At 43.5% G+C, this 16,226-nt stretch overlaps 1 protein-coding gene across 1 annotated transcript in view; it reads right to left on the bottom strand.

Moving 5' to 3' along the window:
- Window positions 1-13,680, bottom strand: part of Psma8 (proteasome 20S subunit alpha 8) — a 49,102-nt gene extending 35,422 nt beyond the window's left edge. Inside the window, exon 1 of the mRNA XM_052741414.1 lies at window positions 13,534-13,680. Coding sequence (XP_052597374.1) covers window positions 13,534-13,635 — 102 coding nt within the window. The 5' untranslated portion in view covers window positions 13,636-13,680. The remainder of the gene's footprint in view (window positions 1-13,533) is intronic.
- Between the last annotated feature and the right edge of the window lie 2,546 nt (window positions 13,681-16,226).

The raw sequence follows: 16,226 nt of genomic DNA, 5'->3' as shown, positions 1-16,226 counted from the left end.
AGCCTACAGCAAGAAGTGGGGCCCTTGGGCCCTCAGACCCAGGTTCCCTTCACTCATACCGCCAGAGCCAGGAAAGGTGCAGGGCCCTCTCTCCCAATTGCTGTAAGAGGTCATATGAATGGGGGCAGGGTCAGCTCTCCTGCTCTCACGCCCTCAGGGATGGCTCCCCTGTGTCCCTGACCACAGGGCCAGCTCTAGTGTGCTGCCCAGACAGGAAGCAGAGGCTGCTTTCTCCTGACTGCAGCTGGTGAGGGTCAGGGTCAGCTCTCCTGCTCTTGTGACCCCAGGGTCTGCTCTCTCACCTACCACAGGTCACCACATAGCTGACTGGGTGTGTGGGGTCAGCTCTCCTGCTCTCCTACCTTCAGGGATGGCTCACCTCTGTCCCTCACCACAGGGTCAGCTCCAGTGTGCTTCCTAGGTGAGGTGCATGCCTATGGTGAGGGGTGAGGTCATCTTTCCCAAATCTGGGGGTGGGGGGTAAGGGGTGGGGGTGGGGTTTGAGCTCTCCACTGAGGGGTACGGCCAGCTTGCCTGCTGCAATATCCAGAGACCAGCAGGACCAGCCATCCCAGGGCCAGTGAAGGGCAGGGCTGGCTCAGCACAACATGGTTCCAACGAACCTCCTCCACTCCCCACCCCCGGGCTAACAGCAACCATGGACATCACCAGAGACCCCAGCTGCAGCAGTTCCATAGACTCAGACAGGGCCCTTGTGACAGCTTGGGGCCCAGATGCCACCATGGCTCCAGTGGCAGCACAGGGCACTCAGATCAGCACGGGCCAGCAGCAGAATGGCCCCCAGGCATCAATATGGTCCCAGGTGGCTGGCCAGACCCCAGGCATCCACAGAGCCCTCGGTGATAACTGGAGCCACAGATACCACCCCTGACCACGGCCTCCACAGGGCTACAGATTCAGACATGAAGTCTCCATGGCTTCAGGTGGCAGCACTGCCACCCAAATCCACCTGGCACCAGCAGTGGCACAGCCTTCGGACAATAACATGGTCACAGGTTGTGGCCCAGACCCTAGGCATCCACATGGGCCTTGGTGGCAACATGGGCCAGGAACATCAATACAGACCCCGGCTGCAGCAAAACCACGGACCCAGCATAGTCCTTGGCAGCAGCCCAGGCTAGGTTATCACCATGGCCACAGTGGCCATGCAGGCCACCCAGACTGGCATGGTCCCAGTGCGGCCCTTGGACACCAATGTGGCCCCACTATGGGCCCCTGCACAGCGACCCCCTCCCCATGACAGGAGCCACAGACACCAACTCAGGCCCTCTCAGCTGCTCTAAGACCCCAGATCAAGACCTTGGTCATAGCCCAGGCCCGGGCATCTCCCTGATTTGGGTGATGTTAGCCTGTTCATTCATGATGTTAGCTGGGCATTCATGTTAGCCTGTTCCTCACCACCCCCCACCTCTCTGGATCCACCCCTCTCCCCAGCCCACAAACCATTCCACCTCTCTCTCTCTCCCACCTCCCCACCCAGAACTCTCTCACCACAATGGTGCCCAACCACCCAGCACCAGGGCTCTTGGTTGGGTCACAGGAGGTGCTTAGTTGAATACTGCCCAGGGGCCCAAGGCATGGCATGGAGCTGTTGCCTTTCCTCTCTCCCATGCCCAGCCCAGAGACAGTGGGCAGTACTTGGTATGGTACCTGATTGCATGGCACCCCAAAAGTCTGGGGAGGTGGGGGACACCATCTGTGTCCATCACCATTCAGGCCTGGGTGGAGCCAGCGGCTCCTGGGTGATTGTGGCCACCACAGACCTAGATCTGACTTTTCAATATAGACATTTGTAGCTATAAACTCTTAAAATCACTCACTGCTTCTCCTACGTCATGGTATGTTGTTTTCATTTTCACTTGCTTCTCAGAATTTAATTTCCTTTTCGATTCCTTCTATGACACACTCATCATTAAGGAGTATGTTGTTCAATCTCTACAAGTCTGTCCATACTGAAGTTTCTATTGTTATTTACTCTTTTTCCCATTGTGGTCAGATAGCGTTCAAAATTGATCATAATTTCCCAGTATTTTTAAGACTTCTTTGCCTCCTGTTATATGACCTGTTTTAGAGAGATTGAACAGGCTAATGAGAATATGTAGTCTGCAGTGTTCAGATGGAATAGTCTATGGACGTCTGTGAAGTCTCTGGGATCTATGGTATCATTTAACTGATGCTTCTCTTCAGTTTTTGTCAGGATGATTTATTGGTGAGGATGGGTTAACTAATGTTGCCCACTATTATTTTATTGGTGTTGAGTACTATATTGGTAGTATTTGTTTTATGAAACTGAGTGTACCTGTGTTTGGTTCATATATGTTCAAATGTATAACGTTCTCTGGGTGATAAACTGTTCCCTTAACCACTTTTAAAAGTTTTTGTTTTAAATCTATTTTGTGAGATATTAGACACAAGTTTGTTTCTGAGTTCCATTTCTTGGAATACTTTTTTCCCATTGTTTTCAATGAGAGGTTGTATATGTTTTTTGATGATAAGGCGCATTTCTTAGAGGCAACAATTAGATTCTGTAGTTTTAATTTTTTGTTGTGTATGTGTGTGTGTGTTGGTGTTTTTGTTTGTTGTTATTGTTACTTTCTTTTTTGAGAGGATCTTACTACATAGGCCTTGCTGTCTGGCCTGGAACTATGTAGACCAGAGCAGTCTTCTTGAGCTCACAGAGACGCTCCTGACTTTGTTTTCTGAGTGCTACGATTAAGTGTGCACCACAACATCTGGCTAGATCCTGTTTTTCAATTCAATCTTCTAGTTTGTGTCTTTCGACTGGGAAATTGGGACCACTAATAGTGACTTATTATTAAAATGTGCTGCTAATTCCAGAGTTTTGTGTTTTCTTAGTCTTTATTTGCTTATGTTGTGTTCTTGTATAGTTTAGTCTTCCCTTTGCCTCATGGATGTAATTTTTTTCTTTAGTTGAAAGGATTCCTTCAAGAATCCCTTTAGAGCTAGTATAGTAGTCACAAATTTCTTTTCCTTTTCTTTTTTGTTTTTGTTTTTTTTTTTTTCGAGACAGGGTTTCTTTGTGTAGTTTTGGTGCCTGTCCTAGATCTCACTCTGTAGACCAGGCTGGCCTCGAACTCACAGAGATCCTCCTGGCTCTGCCTCCTGAGTGCTGGGATTAAAGGCGTGCGCCACCACCGCCGCCGCCGCCACTCGACAAATTTCTTTGACCTGTTTTATGGTAAGTTTATTATGCTAAGTTTTCCTTCTCCTTCAGTTACGACCGACCAACAGTCTTACCATGTATGGTTGTCTGTGTTGGTAACTGTTGTCTTTCAGAACTTGAAATATATTTTTCTAAGAATTCCTTCACTTTTAAAGTTTCTATTGAAAAATATGATGTTTTTATGACAGATTTGCTTTACTGCGTGACTTGTTTCTCTCTTGTAGCTTCCAAATATCCTGTTTTCTTCTGTACATTTGACTATAATATGAAGTAGGGAGTTATCTGACATTTTTAGTGTCTCAAAGTGTGGTGATCTGAGTGAAAATGGTCCCCATAGGCTCCTAGGGAGTGCCATTATTTGAAAGGATTAGGATATGTGGCCTTGTTGGAGGAAATGTGTCACTAAGGGTGGGCTCTGAGGTTTCAGAAGCTCAAGCCAAGCCCAGTGGATCTCCCTCTCTCCCTGTTGCCTGCTGATCCAGATATAGAACTCTCAGCTCCTTCTCCAGCACCATGTCTGCCTGAGTGCTGCCATGCTTCCCACCATGATGATGATGGGCTAAACCTCTGACCCTTGTACCAGCCCCAGTTAAATGTTTTCCTCTCTAAGAGCTGACATGTTCATGACATTCCTTCGCAGCACAAGAAACCCTAACACATAGATCTACAATGCTCTGTACATGCCTTCCTATTAGCTTTGTCATTGTCTGAGCATTCACGTTTCTCTACATTGCCTTTATGCCCAGATATTTTGTCCTACCTTAATCCATTCTATCGGTGAGGATTCCATGGATTGTAACAAACTTTTGATTATTTCGCTTGCAGTATTTTAAGTTGTAATTCTTTTCACTATTTCTCTTTATTGAATTCTACCTTTATATCCTATTTTGACTTCCTTATTTTCTCCAGTTGCTTGTGTTTTCTTAAACTCATTTAGGAGTTTGTGCACTCTCTAATTTCCTCAACTATAATCATTCTTTTGAGTTCTTTGTTGGGGATTTCATCTTGTTCACTCTCATTTGAGGACTTTACTGAGATAATAATTTTTTTTTTTTTTTTCTTTTTGGTTTTTCGAGACAGGGTCTCTCTATGCAGCTTTGCGCCTTTCCTGGAACTCACTCAGTAGCCCAGGCTGGCCTCGAACTCACAAAGATCCACCTGGCTCTGCCTCCCGAGTGCTGGGATTAAAGGCGTGCGCCACCACCGCCCGGCTGAGATAATAATTTTTGAGGGAAATATTATGCCTTGGTGTTTCATGTTTTTGAGTTAGAGACTAGTTTACTATTCGGATTTCTTAAAAGGTATTTTTGTTTTTGTGTCTGGGTTTTGCCTGGATGTATGTCTATGCACAACATGTATCCCTGATGCCCATGGAGGCCAGAAAAAGGGGATTGAATCTCCTGGAACTGGAGTTATAAGTGGTTGTGATCTACTTTGTGAGTTCTAGGATTCAAACCAGGGTCCTCTGGAAGAAGAGCCAGTACTCTTAACCACTGAGCCATCTCTCGAGCCCAGGTTTTTGTTTGTTTGTTTTTGTTTTTTGATCACTGCTCTTCTTTCTGAAATGTTCAAGAGGGACTAGGCTGTAGTATGGCTGAAGTACTGTCTTTCTCTACTAGCCTTCTGTTCAGAACACCAGGCTCAGTGTCTGGTACTCTCTTAAAATTAAGACTCTTAGGGTGCCTTATTCTGACCTCTGTGAGCATAGATACAAATGCAGGCCAAACACCTAAACATATAAAACAAAATCTAATCAATACTGCCTGATTGGAAGTTGAAACCTCAACTCTTTCAGCATTTATTTCTAGGATCCCAGATACTGGTTACGTTCCTGGATGGTCAAGTCACAGATGCTTGTCCCATCAGTGGGGGTCATATGTGGTCCTTCAGGGTCAAGTGGTGAAGGCTGTTCTTACTCTGGGTAGTCCTTTGTGAATCTGAGGTCTCGTGAAAGGTACTGGTCAAACTTCTTGGCATCCCTCAGGAGGCTGACTTCTTTTTTTTTTCTTAAAGATTTATTTATTTATTATGTATACAGTGTTCTGCCTGCATGTATACATAATAAATATCTCATTTATTTATCACCAGATCTCATCATAGATGGTTATGAGCCACCATGTGGTTACTGGGAATTGAACTCAGGACCTTTGGAAGAACAGCCGGTGCTCTTAACCTCTGAGCCATCTCTCCAGCCTGAGGCTGACTTCTAATGCTATTGTTTCTCCTAAGGAGACCTTTGTAAGGCTGGGTCACTAATGCTGCCCCCTCTTCATGGATCAGGATGCAGATATTGGTCCCTGGGCTTGGGCAGTCCTTCCTATAATCCACTGTGCCGCTTGGAACCTAGAGTCTGTGTTCCATACAGACATTGTCTTTGATCGGTTTTACATCTTGCTAAATCCTGTGTAACTTTCAAAGTTAGGGTTAGGGTTGGGGGTTAGGAGTTAGAGTTAGGGTTAGGCTTTTTTAAGCTAAAAAGCAAAAAAAAAATTAACACTGGATGTGATGACACATTCCTAGGATCTCAACACTTGAGAGGTGGGAGAAACAAAGTTAAGGTCATCTGTGGCTGCAGAATGAATCTGAAGGCAGCCTGGGAGACTCTGTCTCAAAAAACTAAAAGTACAGAAAAAAGAGATACAAATATTTAAATTAGCTAAAAATGAAAAATAAGCAAGAAGCAGATACTAATACTTAGGAAGGAAACAATAAAATTGCTAGCAATAGCAAGCGTTTTAAAAAAATAAGAAAAATCTCATGGTTAATCTAAGAAGAAAGTAAAAGACATTTATAGAAATGTTTAAAAAGCAATTTAAAAAATTAACCATAAACTAAAAAATTTAAAAAAATAAGAGTACAATTTTAAAAAATTTTAATTGCCTATGTAGACACAAGAAAAGACAGAAAACTCATCCTCACAATAAACATGAGATAACATAATCTGTGCTATAAAATATATGTAAAGAGGATGAATATACAAGCTGTAGGGTGGGGGAAAGTGTTTGACTAGTACTTAGAACACATAATGAACTTTCAAATCTAACATTTAAAAAAAACCCATCATTAGAAGACAGGCCACAGACCTGATACATTTTATGCAAGACAATACAGATGTCAAATAAAAGCAAATGGAAGTATGCTCTGATGTTATCAGCAATTAATGCGAATGTACTCCATCAATTAAGACCACACTGAGGTATCTTATACACTTAGCAGCAAAATAATAAAAGCATCCAATGCTTGCTAGGAGGCAGAGAAACTGGGCCACCTAGACAGTGCTAGTGGGAATGTAACATGGTACAGCTAACATGTGATCTTCTGATGAACTATCCATTATAAGGAAAATCTTATAATCCTGCAATTACATACTTAGGGACTTATACCAGAAAAATAAAAAATCTACATTCACACAAAAATGAGTAAGAATACTCAGGACACCTTTATTCATAATGATGGGAAACTAGATATAGCCCAAATGTTCTTCAACAGGAGAATAGTTAAAAGGTTCTCAACCAGGGAATGTTAGTAGTAAAACAGCAACATGTGGGAAGCAAGGATGACCCTCAAGGCATAAGGCAGATCTTAAGGATTAAGACTACAGTGTGGGGGCTGGAGAGATGACTCAGAGGTTAAGAGCAGTGGCTATTCTCCTAGAGGTCCTGAGTTCAATTCCCAGCAACCACATGGTGGCTCACAACCATCTGTAGTTAGATCTGGTGCCCTCTTCTGGCCTGCCCGCATACATGCAGGTAGAATACTTGTATACATAACAAATATCTTTGGAAAAAAAAAAAAGGCTACAGTGTGTGCCTGAATAGGCATTTCTAAATCGATGAAATGTTACATATGGAGGACAGCTAGTGTGTCAGGTAGAGAAGACAGGACTAGGCTGTATGTGAGAATAGAGGCAGGGAATAAGAAAGTGGTTACATGAGGGATTGTTGTGGAATTGGAAGTGTTCAGTTCCCTAACTGTGGAAGTATGACTATATAAGAGCAATAAAATTTCATATAAATTTACATACATAGTGGTACCTACCTATAATCCTAGCACTAGGAAGGCAGAGGCAGGATAATCAAAATGTCATGGTCATCTTCAGCTACATAGACAGCTCAAGGCCAGTTTGGAATACCTACGTCTGTGCCTGGAGAAGGGGACGCAGGACAATGACAACAGTGGTGACAGTGAAGAAAGCCACTACTACAGTACGAGACAACACAGCTGAGGGGTGGACAGTGCATGCCTAGTGCACAGCCTCTCAGTTTAACCCACAGTAAAGCTGCCCACTATAAACAGACACACATGCACACACACCACCACCACCACCACCACCACCACCACCACCACCACCACCACCACCACAACAACAACGAAAACCCAATCACTCCATTGTCAAGAGGGGGAAGTGGATAGAAAGGTGAAACAGGGCTAGGGATGTACTTCAGTGGTAGAGGATGCCCTGGGTTCAATTCCCAGAACTGGAGGAGAAAAAAATGATAAAATGTTTGTAATTGTTGAGGATGGGCAATAAGCATATAGAACATTGTATGATTTCCTTTATACATTGTATATTTAAATACTACAAAAGAAAAATTTGAAAATGCACTTAAATAAACCTCAACATTATCTACAGGCTTTTTCTCACCAATATATTAAAGTTTCTCATATTAAATAAAATCTTAAAAGATGATTCCATTTAACCCCACATTTTTGCTTTCCAAACTATTAAAAGCTAAATGTTGTCTCCAGAAACCTTGTTACTATTCCTGCTCTTCTTCCACTGGAGTCTGAGCAAGGTAGTTTCTACAAAGTTCAAGGTTCAGTTCTGGGTATTCTCTTTGGCCTCCACCTGCAGAACCAACATCAGGAGGCAGAAGAAGGATGATGCCACAAGTTCCAGGCCAGCCCAGGTCATAGACTAAGGCTCCTTTTGAAACAGAGGTACTTGTTTAGCCCAACTTCAACAGAAGTTTTAGGAATAGGACAGAAAGATTCTACCTCAAAATTACTATGATCTCCAGCGAAGATCACTCTTGTGAGCTTCAGACATGTACATTGGTTGTGTATTACATTTTATTTGGGTTTTTTGGTTTTTTTTGGTTTTTACTTTTGTTTTTTGAGACATGTTTCTCTATGTATCCCTAGCTGTCCTGGAACTCACTTTGTAGACCAGGCTGGCCTCGAACTCACAGAGATCCGACTGCCTTTACCTCCCAAGTGCTGGGATTAGAGGTGTGTGCCACCATGTCTGGCAGATTTTGTTTCTTGACACAAGGCCTTTCCATGTAGCCTAGGCTGGCCATGAACTCCCATCCTCCTGCTCAGGTGCCACCATACTCTGTCCCGTATTGGAACAGCTGCTTCTCTGAATGCACTTGCTCAGGCCTCTGTGTGGCCACTCACAACATGGCAAATGGGCTCCCTTACAGTGAGCAACAGAAAGCAAGAGAGAGCAAGCAAAGATGGGTAAGAGGAGTTACTTGGCCTCTGGAGTGGCATTCCATCACTTCTGTCTAGTCTAGAAGTAAGTCATTAGCATCATCCATCCAAGGGGCCATTAAACAGAGGTGAGGATTACAGGCAATTTCAGAAACGCCTCAATCTCACCACATTGGTTATAGTCCCACTCAAAATTCGTGTTCCACGTCCTTAAAGAAAACTGCAGCTGAACTCAGAAACAGAGGCTCCATCTTAGATCTTCCTCTTCCCTGGCCAACACCAAAGACATAATCATGACATGTTTCTCTGGAGTCTGTTTTACCATTTTTGTTCCAACCGTAGTAAACACTAGTAACACCTTTTGTTTATACTATTATCACAGACATGTAACTGTTCTCTTTGATTCTAGTTATGATTTCATTCAATCTGATGCTCACAATGTTGCCTGAGAAATCTTTGGAAAGAGTGCAGAAAGGAGAGGGGAAGGGAGGAAGAGGAAGAAGAGAGGGAAGGAGAAAGGAAGGAATGGGCGGGGGGTGTATCTCAGTCACCATTCTTTTTTGTTGTTTTTTGAGACAGGGTTTCTCTGTGTAGCCCTGGCTGTCCTGGAACTCACTGTGTACAGCAGGCTGGCCTCAGACTCACAGAGATCCACTGCCTCTGGCCCCGAGTGCTGGGATTAAAGGTGTGCGCCACCTCCTGGCCAAAAGTCAGTATTCTTTCACTTCCTACTCTGTATGGGTAGGAGCAGTTCCTCACTAAGCAAACCAGGACAGCATGGAGAGGAGACCCAGGGCAAAAAGATCCAGGATCTGTAACACTTACCCTGTGCGTAAGACCTGTCCTTTGTTCTGAAGCAGACAGGCATCCTCTCGATGGAAACAAACACAGCCACAAGCATCTTGGGACTCATATCCTGTCAGCTGCCCCAGAGGAGAAAAGTTACCAGTATCTCTAGTGGTGGACTGAGTCCCATGACCAAGAGTAGAGTGGACACATATACTGTGTATTGAGAAGAAAATAGCAATAACCTAAAAAGTGAAAATAGTCACATCAAAACCCTTTGAGGATCCTTCAGGATCAAGCACATTCTCATTGTAATAGCTTAAAGGTACTCTGTGGTTTGGCCTTGGCTTCTAGCTTCATCTCTTCCTTTTCTTTTCCTCAGCAGTTCTGAATGTGTTCCCTCTGTGTAACAGAGCTGTCTGGTGTGCCTGGTCTTCCCACACAGGATCTCCTCCGTCTAAAATTCTCCTCCTTTCACCCTCCACCTCTCCACCTGGCCGCCTTCCCTTTTCCGATGGTTTCTTAACTGCGCTTTCTCAGGAGGGTTTCCCTTACAATCGCAGTGTCTGTCACATCTCGTACCTTCTCTACTACTACACTCCTTCAGGCCCTGTGAGGACTTTCCTTTTTACACAGGGTCTCCCTACACAGCCCAGTCTGGCCCGGAACCTGCAGTCTTCCGGCTCTTGCTTCCTGAGTGTTGGATTTACAGACATGTGCCAACATTCCCATCTGGACTATTTTCTTAATCTTCTTAATTTCTTGCAAGAGGGTAAATTCTTTGAGAACAGGGATCGAGTCTATCACTTCCATAGTGAAATCCTACAGTCCAGGTTAGCATTTCTAAGTCTTAAAAATTGACATGCTGGAAGGACCACAGACAAAACTGAATCAAAAAGAAAAGAATCATAAATAATAATGGATACAACTTATTAGTTTATGTGAATTACATCTTTGTATTACTTCTTTCAACAAACATCAAGCCTATGAAGCAGGAGTTATTTTTATGTTTACTTTACTAGTAAAAAAACCCATATCAACAACAAAACTCTACTGGGGCCTGGAGAGATGACTAAGTAGTCAAGAGCACTTATTACGCTCAAAGAGGACTCAGGTTTGGTTCCAGCACCCACATCAGGCAGCTCACAACTGCCTGTAACTCCAGTTCCAGAAGATCTTATGCCCTCTCTGGCCTCTGAGGGCACCAGCACACACATGGTGCACATAAACTTATGAAGACACACACAGTCATACACAGAAATAAAACAAACACATCTTAAATAATAATTTCAAAAGGACAAAGAAATAAAGAAACTGTAGACTAAAGAAATGGCTCAGGGGGTTGGGGATTTAGCTCACTGGTAGAGTGCTTGCCTAGCAAGCGCAAGGCCCTGGGTTCGGTCCTCAGCTCCGGAAAAGAAAAAAGAAAGAAAAGAAATGGCTCAGTAGTTAAAAACACTTATTGTTGCCCTTGTGGAGACTTCAAGTTTGGTTCCTAGCACTCACAGGGCAGCTTCCCATCAGATTAGGCTAGGTTGACTGGCCAATGAGCCCAAGGGACCTTCCTGCTTCCACTCTGATGACAAACATGTGCCACCACTTCGTGTTTTATCTAGACACAGGTTCTAGACTGAACTCTGGTCCTTGTGCTTACACAGCAAGCATTCTACCCAGTGAGCTATTTCTCAGCCTAAGTATGAAGATTCTTAAAAGATAAGTAAGGGTGGAGAGTACTGCTCAATGGTACAGCACGTATGTAACGTGCATGGCCCTGGGTTTGATTTCCAATGCCAAGAAATAAAAGACACAAATCAACATTAAAGAAAAGCAAACTACAGGCAGTGGTGGTGCACGCTTTTAAATCCAGCACTTGGGCTGCCGAGGCAGGCAGATCTCTGAGTCTGAGTCCAGCCTTGTCTACAGAGCAAGTTTCAGGACAGCCAGGGCTACACAGAAAAACTTTGTCTTGAAAACCCAAGTGTGTGTGTGTGTGTGTGTGTGTGTGTGTGTGTGTGTGTGTGTGTGTGTGTGTGTTTCCTTTCTTCCCTGTATAGTGGCAGAAGTATTCATTAGTGAAACCAAGAATTGACACCTTAATTAAAGAAGTAGAAAGTTAAGACTACAGTGCTGGGATTTGATAAGTGAAACCAGAGCCCCAGTAAGAATTTGGGGTCAGGGAAAGGATAAGAGGAGGAATGAGAATGAATCTTATTTTTTCATGACAACGCTGTGATTCACATCTTCTCTCAAGATGGTGGTACCTTTCCAAAATACCATTCAAACACATTTGTCTTCATAGGAAAGGAAACCTAACCAAAAAGAGAGGAGCCTCTGGCCCCATTTCACACTGTTAGACAATTATCAAGCAGGAAGCAGAGCCTGTGCTCTCTAATTATGGCCCATATAATTTTTATATTGCTAAGTAATATCATGTCTACATAGTGGCCAAAACTGATCAGTCCAGCTTACTTGAAACTCATCATATCTGCTGTTTACAGACACAATATTTAACAGCTTATTTTAATAAACAAATGCAGTTTTATCCTGGGTAAAAGGTCATAGCACCCACTAGGAAACACAATGAATAGCTCCATAAAAAGATGCAAATGTAATTTCAGAATCCTGAGGTAAGAATCTCAGCCTTCCACTGTATCTTTAAAAATGCCCACTACAGGTATTTTTATGCCCTTAGCCTTTTACAGCTCATTACAAAGGAACTATCAATCAGTTCTATAGCATTCTTAAAACATTTTAAATGAGCCAATGTGGTTTCTTATTACACCCCCATCTTCTCCCATTACTCCCTTTATCTAAGGCTCTAAAACTTGGGCATTATTTTCTAACCATATGCTACACACCATGCTGGGGACTATATAACTTTTTGTTTTTATCAAAATGGTACCCTTTTGGTTTAGACTACACCAGGCTTTCCTTAAACTTACAGTTCTAACAGAGCTTAACTAGTGGGCCCGTTTAAATAGAAAAATACTTAAAAAAATCATCTTCTTTGTAATTATTTTTGCCACTTTACATTTGATAGATTAACCATGAAAGTGAATTAACTTCTTTCCATTATCAAGTTGATACAGAAGTGAAAGAAAGCAGACACTTGTAGTCTGAGAGATGTTCTGTGTGTTTTCATAGCTACTGTCTCAATTTCCAAAACACACAGCGAAAATACTCATGAAATTTGAGAGTTTTTTTTTTTTTTAAGAAGATAATATCCTGCATTCACAGACTAGGACTCAGAAGGCTGGGGTGACAGATCGTTGGTGACCGGGGCACTTTCATCCTTTAAAATTTTCATAAATTACGATGGTTATTCAACTCAGTTACGATTTGGCCGCAGTATTACAGCTGCCCTGAGTATTTAAAACATTTGGGTTATGTGGATCCATAGTCTAAAACAGGGTAGAATCTCACGAAATTTCCAGTCTTTCTTGAAAACACACACACACACACACACACACACACACACACACACACGTACACAAGCACAGAGTAGTACAAAAGTGAGGACTTTGGGGGTTGGGAACATTGAAAGAATGCCAAATGCTGAGGCTGACATTTGAGACAACCTAATGGAGCCCTTTGGATTAGCATTTCCGACTGTTCCTCTCGTTAACATACCGTATTCGATTTGTTTTGGGATGGGATGGGGGGATAGGCCTGGACAGGCTTTAATTTTTATCATTATTAAACAACGGCTTCCAACATGAAAGAACTATTAACTTCACCCTGGGTCAGTGGGTTCCTGAGGCAGGGGGCCCTGAGCACCGAGGCAGAACGTTCTCGGTGTCTTTATCAGTGACTTCAAACCTGGGCTTCTACTTAAACAGGGGCCGCTGCAGGAGAGAAAGGGCTGAACTGTACCGTGTGACCTCCACCGCCAACCCGAAGCTGCATCTGCTGCAGGGAAGGACGAGGCTCTCCCGCCGGGTCGGGGACTGGGGCTGGGGGGCCCGGGGTTGGAGGGCCCGGGGTTGGAGGGCCCGGGGTTGGAGGGCCCGGGGTTGGAGGGCCCGGGGTTGGAGGGCCCGGGGTTGGAGGGCCCGGGGTTGGAGGGCCCGGGGTTGGAGCGGCGGCGGCCGGGAGCAGCTTACCGCGGTGGAGCCTTTCTTCACCGCTTCCTGGGCATACTCCACCTGGAAAAGGTGTCCGTCCGGGGAGAACACGGTGATTGCCCTGTCATACCGCGAAGCCATCGCGACCACTTGGAAGAGTCGAGCACGCCTCAAAGGCTGCCTGGACCCAGGCTGGGGCCACCGCGAGCTAACTCCCGGAAGTGGCTGCACGTGAACTACCGCGTGCGCCCAACGGCCTCCAGACTTTGGCCCCGCCCCCCAGGTCTGAGCACCTTGGCTACCTCCGAAGTCCTCCTGGCCTAGGAGACCTGGCCTGAACGATAGGGAAGATGACTTACACATGTGCTCTTCAAGGGACCTTGATGAGTTCGAGGCCAGCCTGGTCTACAGAGTGAGTTCCAGGACAGCCAGGACAGAGATACACTGTCTTGAAAAAAGCCAGAAAGGTGGATTTTGGGTTTGGTGGTAGACTTTGAATCTAGCATCTTGCATAGGCTGGATATCCCCAAGACAAAATTTGAGTCTTACTAAGTTGCCCAGGTTCGCAAAGGAATTGCAGTTTTCCAAAAGTTATTGTTGCTTCCTCCACCCCACCCCAGCTTTGTAAACAAAATAGAACTTACGAGCAAATAAGACATTGACTCGAAAAAATACTCCATCAAATAATACTAATGGCAAGAACTAAGATACTACTGTTTAATTAAAGAAAAATTTAAGAGTCCAAAGCTATGGCTTAAGTAGGTTTGAAATTGAGCTGTAGAAAAGTTATATGTAACCTGGTGCAACATTACTGCCTGTGAAACGAGTCATTGTCCTCATCAGTAAGATGGGAATCTTAAAAATCTGCAGCAATGTGTTCTGAGGTTGAAATTTGTTTATAGGTGTAATAACTTAAAATGGTGCCAGATGGGTACTAACAGGCAGGTACATTTAGCTATTATTACTTCACATGTATTTTTTATTACATACCATGGGAAGAATCTTAAAACTGGTGAAATCAACTTTAACTAAAGAAAGAAAAAGAAATATCACAAAAGAGGGAAACTCGTTTCTCTCAATTCAAAATCCTAGATTTTAGTTCATTTCTGAAAGTAGTTGGTGTTCCTTCCTTTCCTTCCTTTCTTCCCTATTAGCCACGCTTAAAAAGTTTGATCTATTGGGGGAGGGGGTGCATTCTTGACCAAAATTATTTTCTCTCTGCACTTATTTTACAGTATCATGACAAACCAGCATTTGCCAGAGATGTTTTTGAGAAGTGTTTGATTATTCTTGGTAAACATTCACTCTCCTTTTATTAATTCGTTATAATCATAGATTCACGGGGAGTCCCAAAATTACAGGGACAGCGAGGGCCTCTTTTACCTAGTTCAGCCTGATGGTAATACTTGCATACCTACATTATCAAACCGGGAAACTGGCACTGATACACCTCAGAGAGCTTTTCTAGATTCCAGCAACTCTGTGCACCCCTCTGTATGCATTTCTGTGTGATTTACCAGGTGTAGGCTTGCTACACCACCAGCACAGTCAACGTCCCCCGGCCTGTCCACTTGCAAAACACACCTAACTGTTCCCCCTTAGACCACCTTTGACAAACACTAATCTGGGCTCCGTCTCTATGATTTTCTCTGTGAAAAGTGTATATAAAGTGATGTAAATGTTTTGTGATCTTTTATTTTAAAAGAATAAGTATAGATTCATAAGAAGTTAAGAGAATAATACAGAGTGGTGCCTTATATCAACCAGGTGGTTATACCTTTCACAATTATGGAACAATGAAAAAAGCCAGGGGTTAGCATGCTGTATATACAGGGGATATCTGTACATTTAAAGAAAAAATTATTTTAATTATGTGCATCGTGTGAGGGTGTGTATACATGAGTACAGACTTCCAGAGGCAAAAATAGGGCGTCAGGCCATTGGAGATGGAGCTACAAGGCAGCGTGAGGTACCTGCTGTGGGCTTTGGGAACTAAATTCAGGTCCTCTATAAGAGCAACAGGTGCTCTTAGACACTGAGCCATCTCTCCAGCCCCATCTTTAGTTTTCACTAAAAAGCATTTTGTAAATAGTAGAACTTCTTAGAGGACACATTTCAGAAACACTAAAAATGATTGGCCAGGAATGGTGGTTCACATCTTTAATCCCAGCACTCAGGAGCCAGAGGCAGGTGGATCTTCATGAGTTTGAGGCCAACAAAGCAAGTTGGTGGCTTCATAGCATGGTCTACATACTGAGCAGCTACATAGAAAAGCCTTGCTTACAAAAAAAAAAATTACTACATCCAGGCTTCACAAACTCCATCCATTAGGCTTGGTGTCTTTATGTAGACATATTACATTTATTATAATACGTACTTCACAAAAGTATTAATTTGTTGCAATGAACAAATTAATCAATGGATTAATCCCCTATGACTGTCTGTTACAGAGGAAGCTCTTTAAAATGTTAGCTATTATTATTTATTATGGCACTAAGTAAAGTTGGTAACTATTTAAGAGAGAAACCAGGAAGAGCAAAACTGCAGCGTGGACCAAGATACCTCCCTACGATGTACAGCTAAGCAGGCGTAACGGCACTAGGGATGGAGGCAGGAAGATCCGGAGTTCAAGATGATCTTCCACAAAGGGGCTCATGTAACCTGAGCTGCATGTGATCCTGCCTCAAAAAAAGTAAGAAAAGTTTAAAGAGAATCTATATTTGGACAAATAC

The sequence above is a fragment of the Peromyscus californicus genome, unplaced genomic scaffold (genome assembly GCF_007827085.1).
Source record: "Peromyscus californicus insignis strain IS unplaced genomic scaffold, ASM782708v3 Scaffold_17__1_contigs__length_78620276, whole genome shotgun sequence".
Taxonomy (NCBI): domain Eukaryota; kingdom Metazoa; phylum Chordata; class Mammalia; order Rodentia; family Cricetidae; genus Peromyscus; species Peromyscus californicus.
This window is presented reverse-complemented; position numbering and strand designations above follow the sequence as displayed.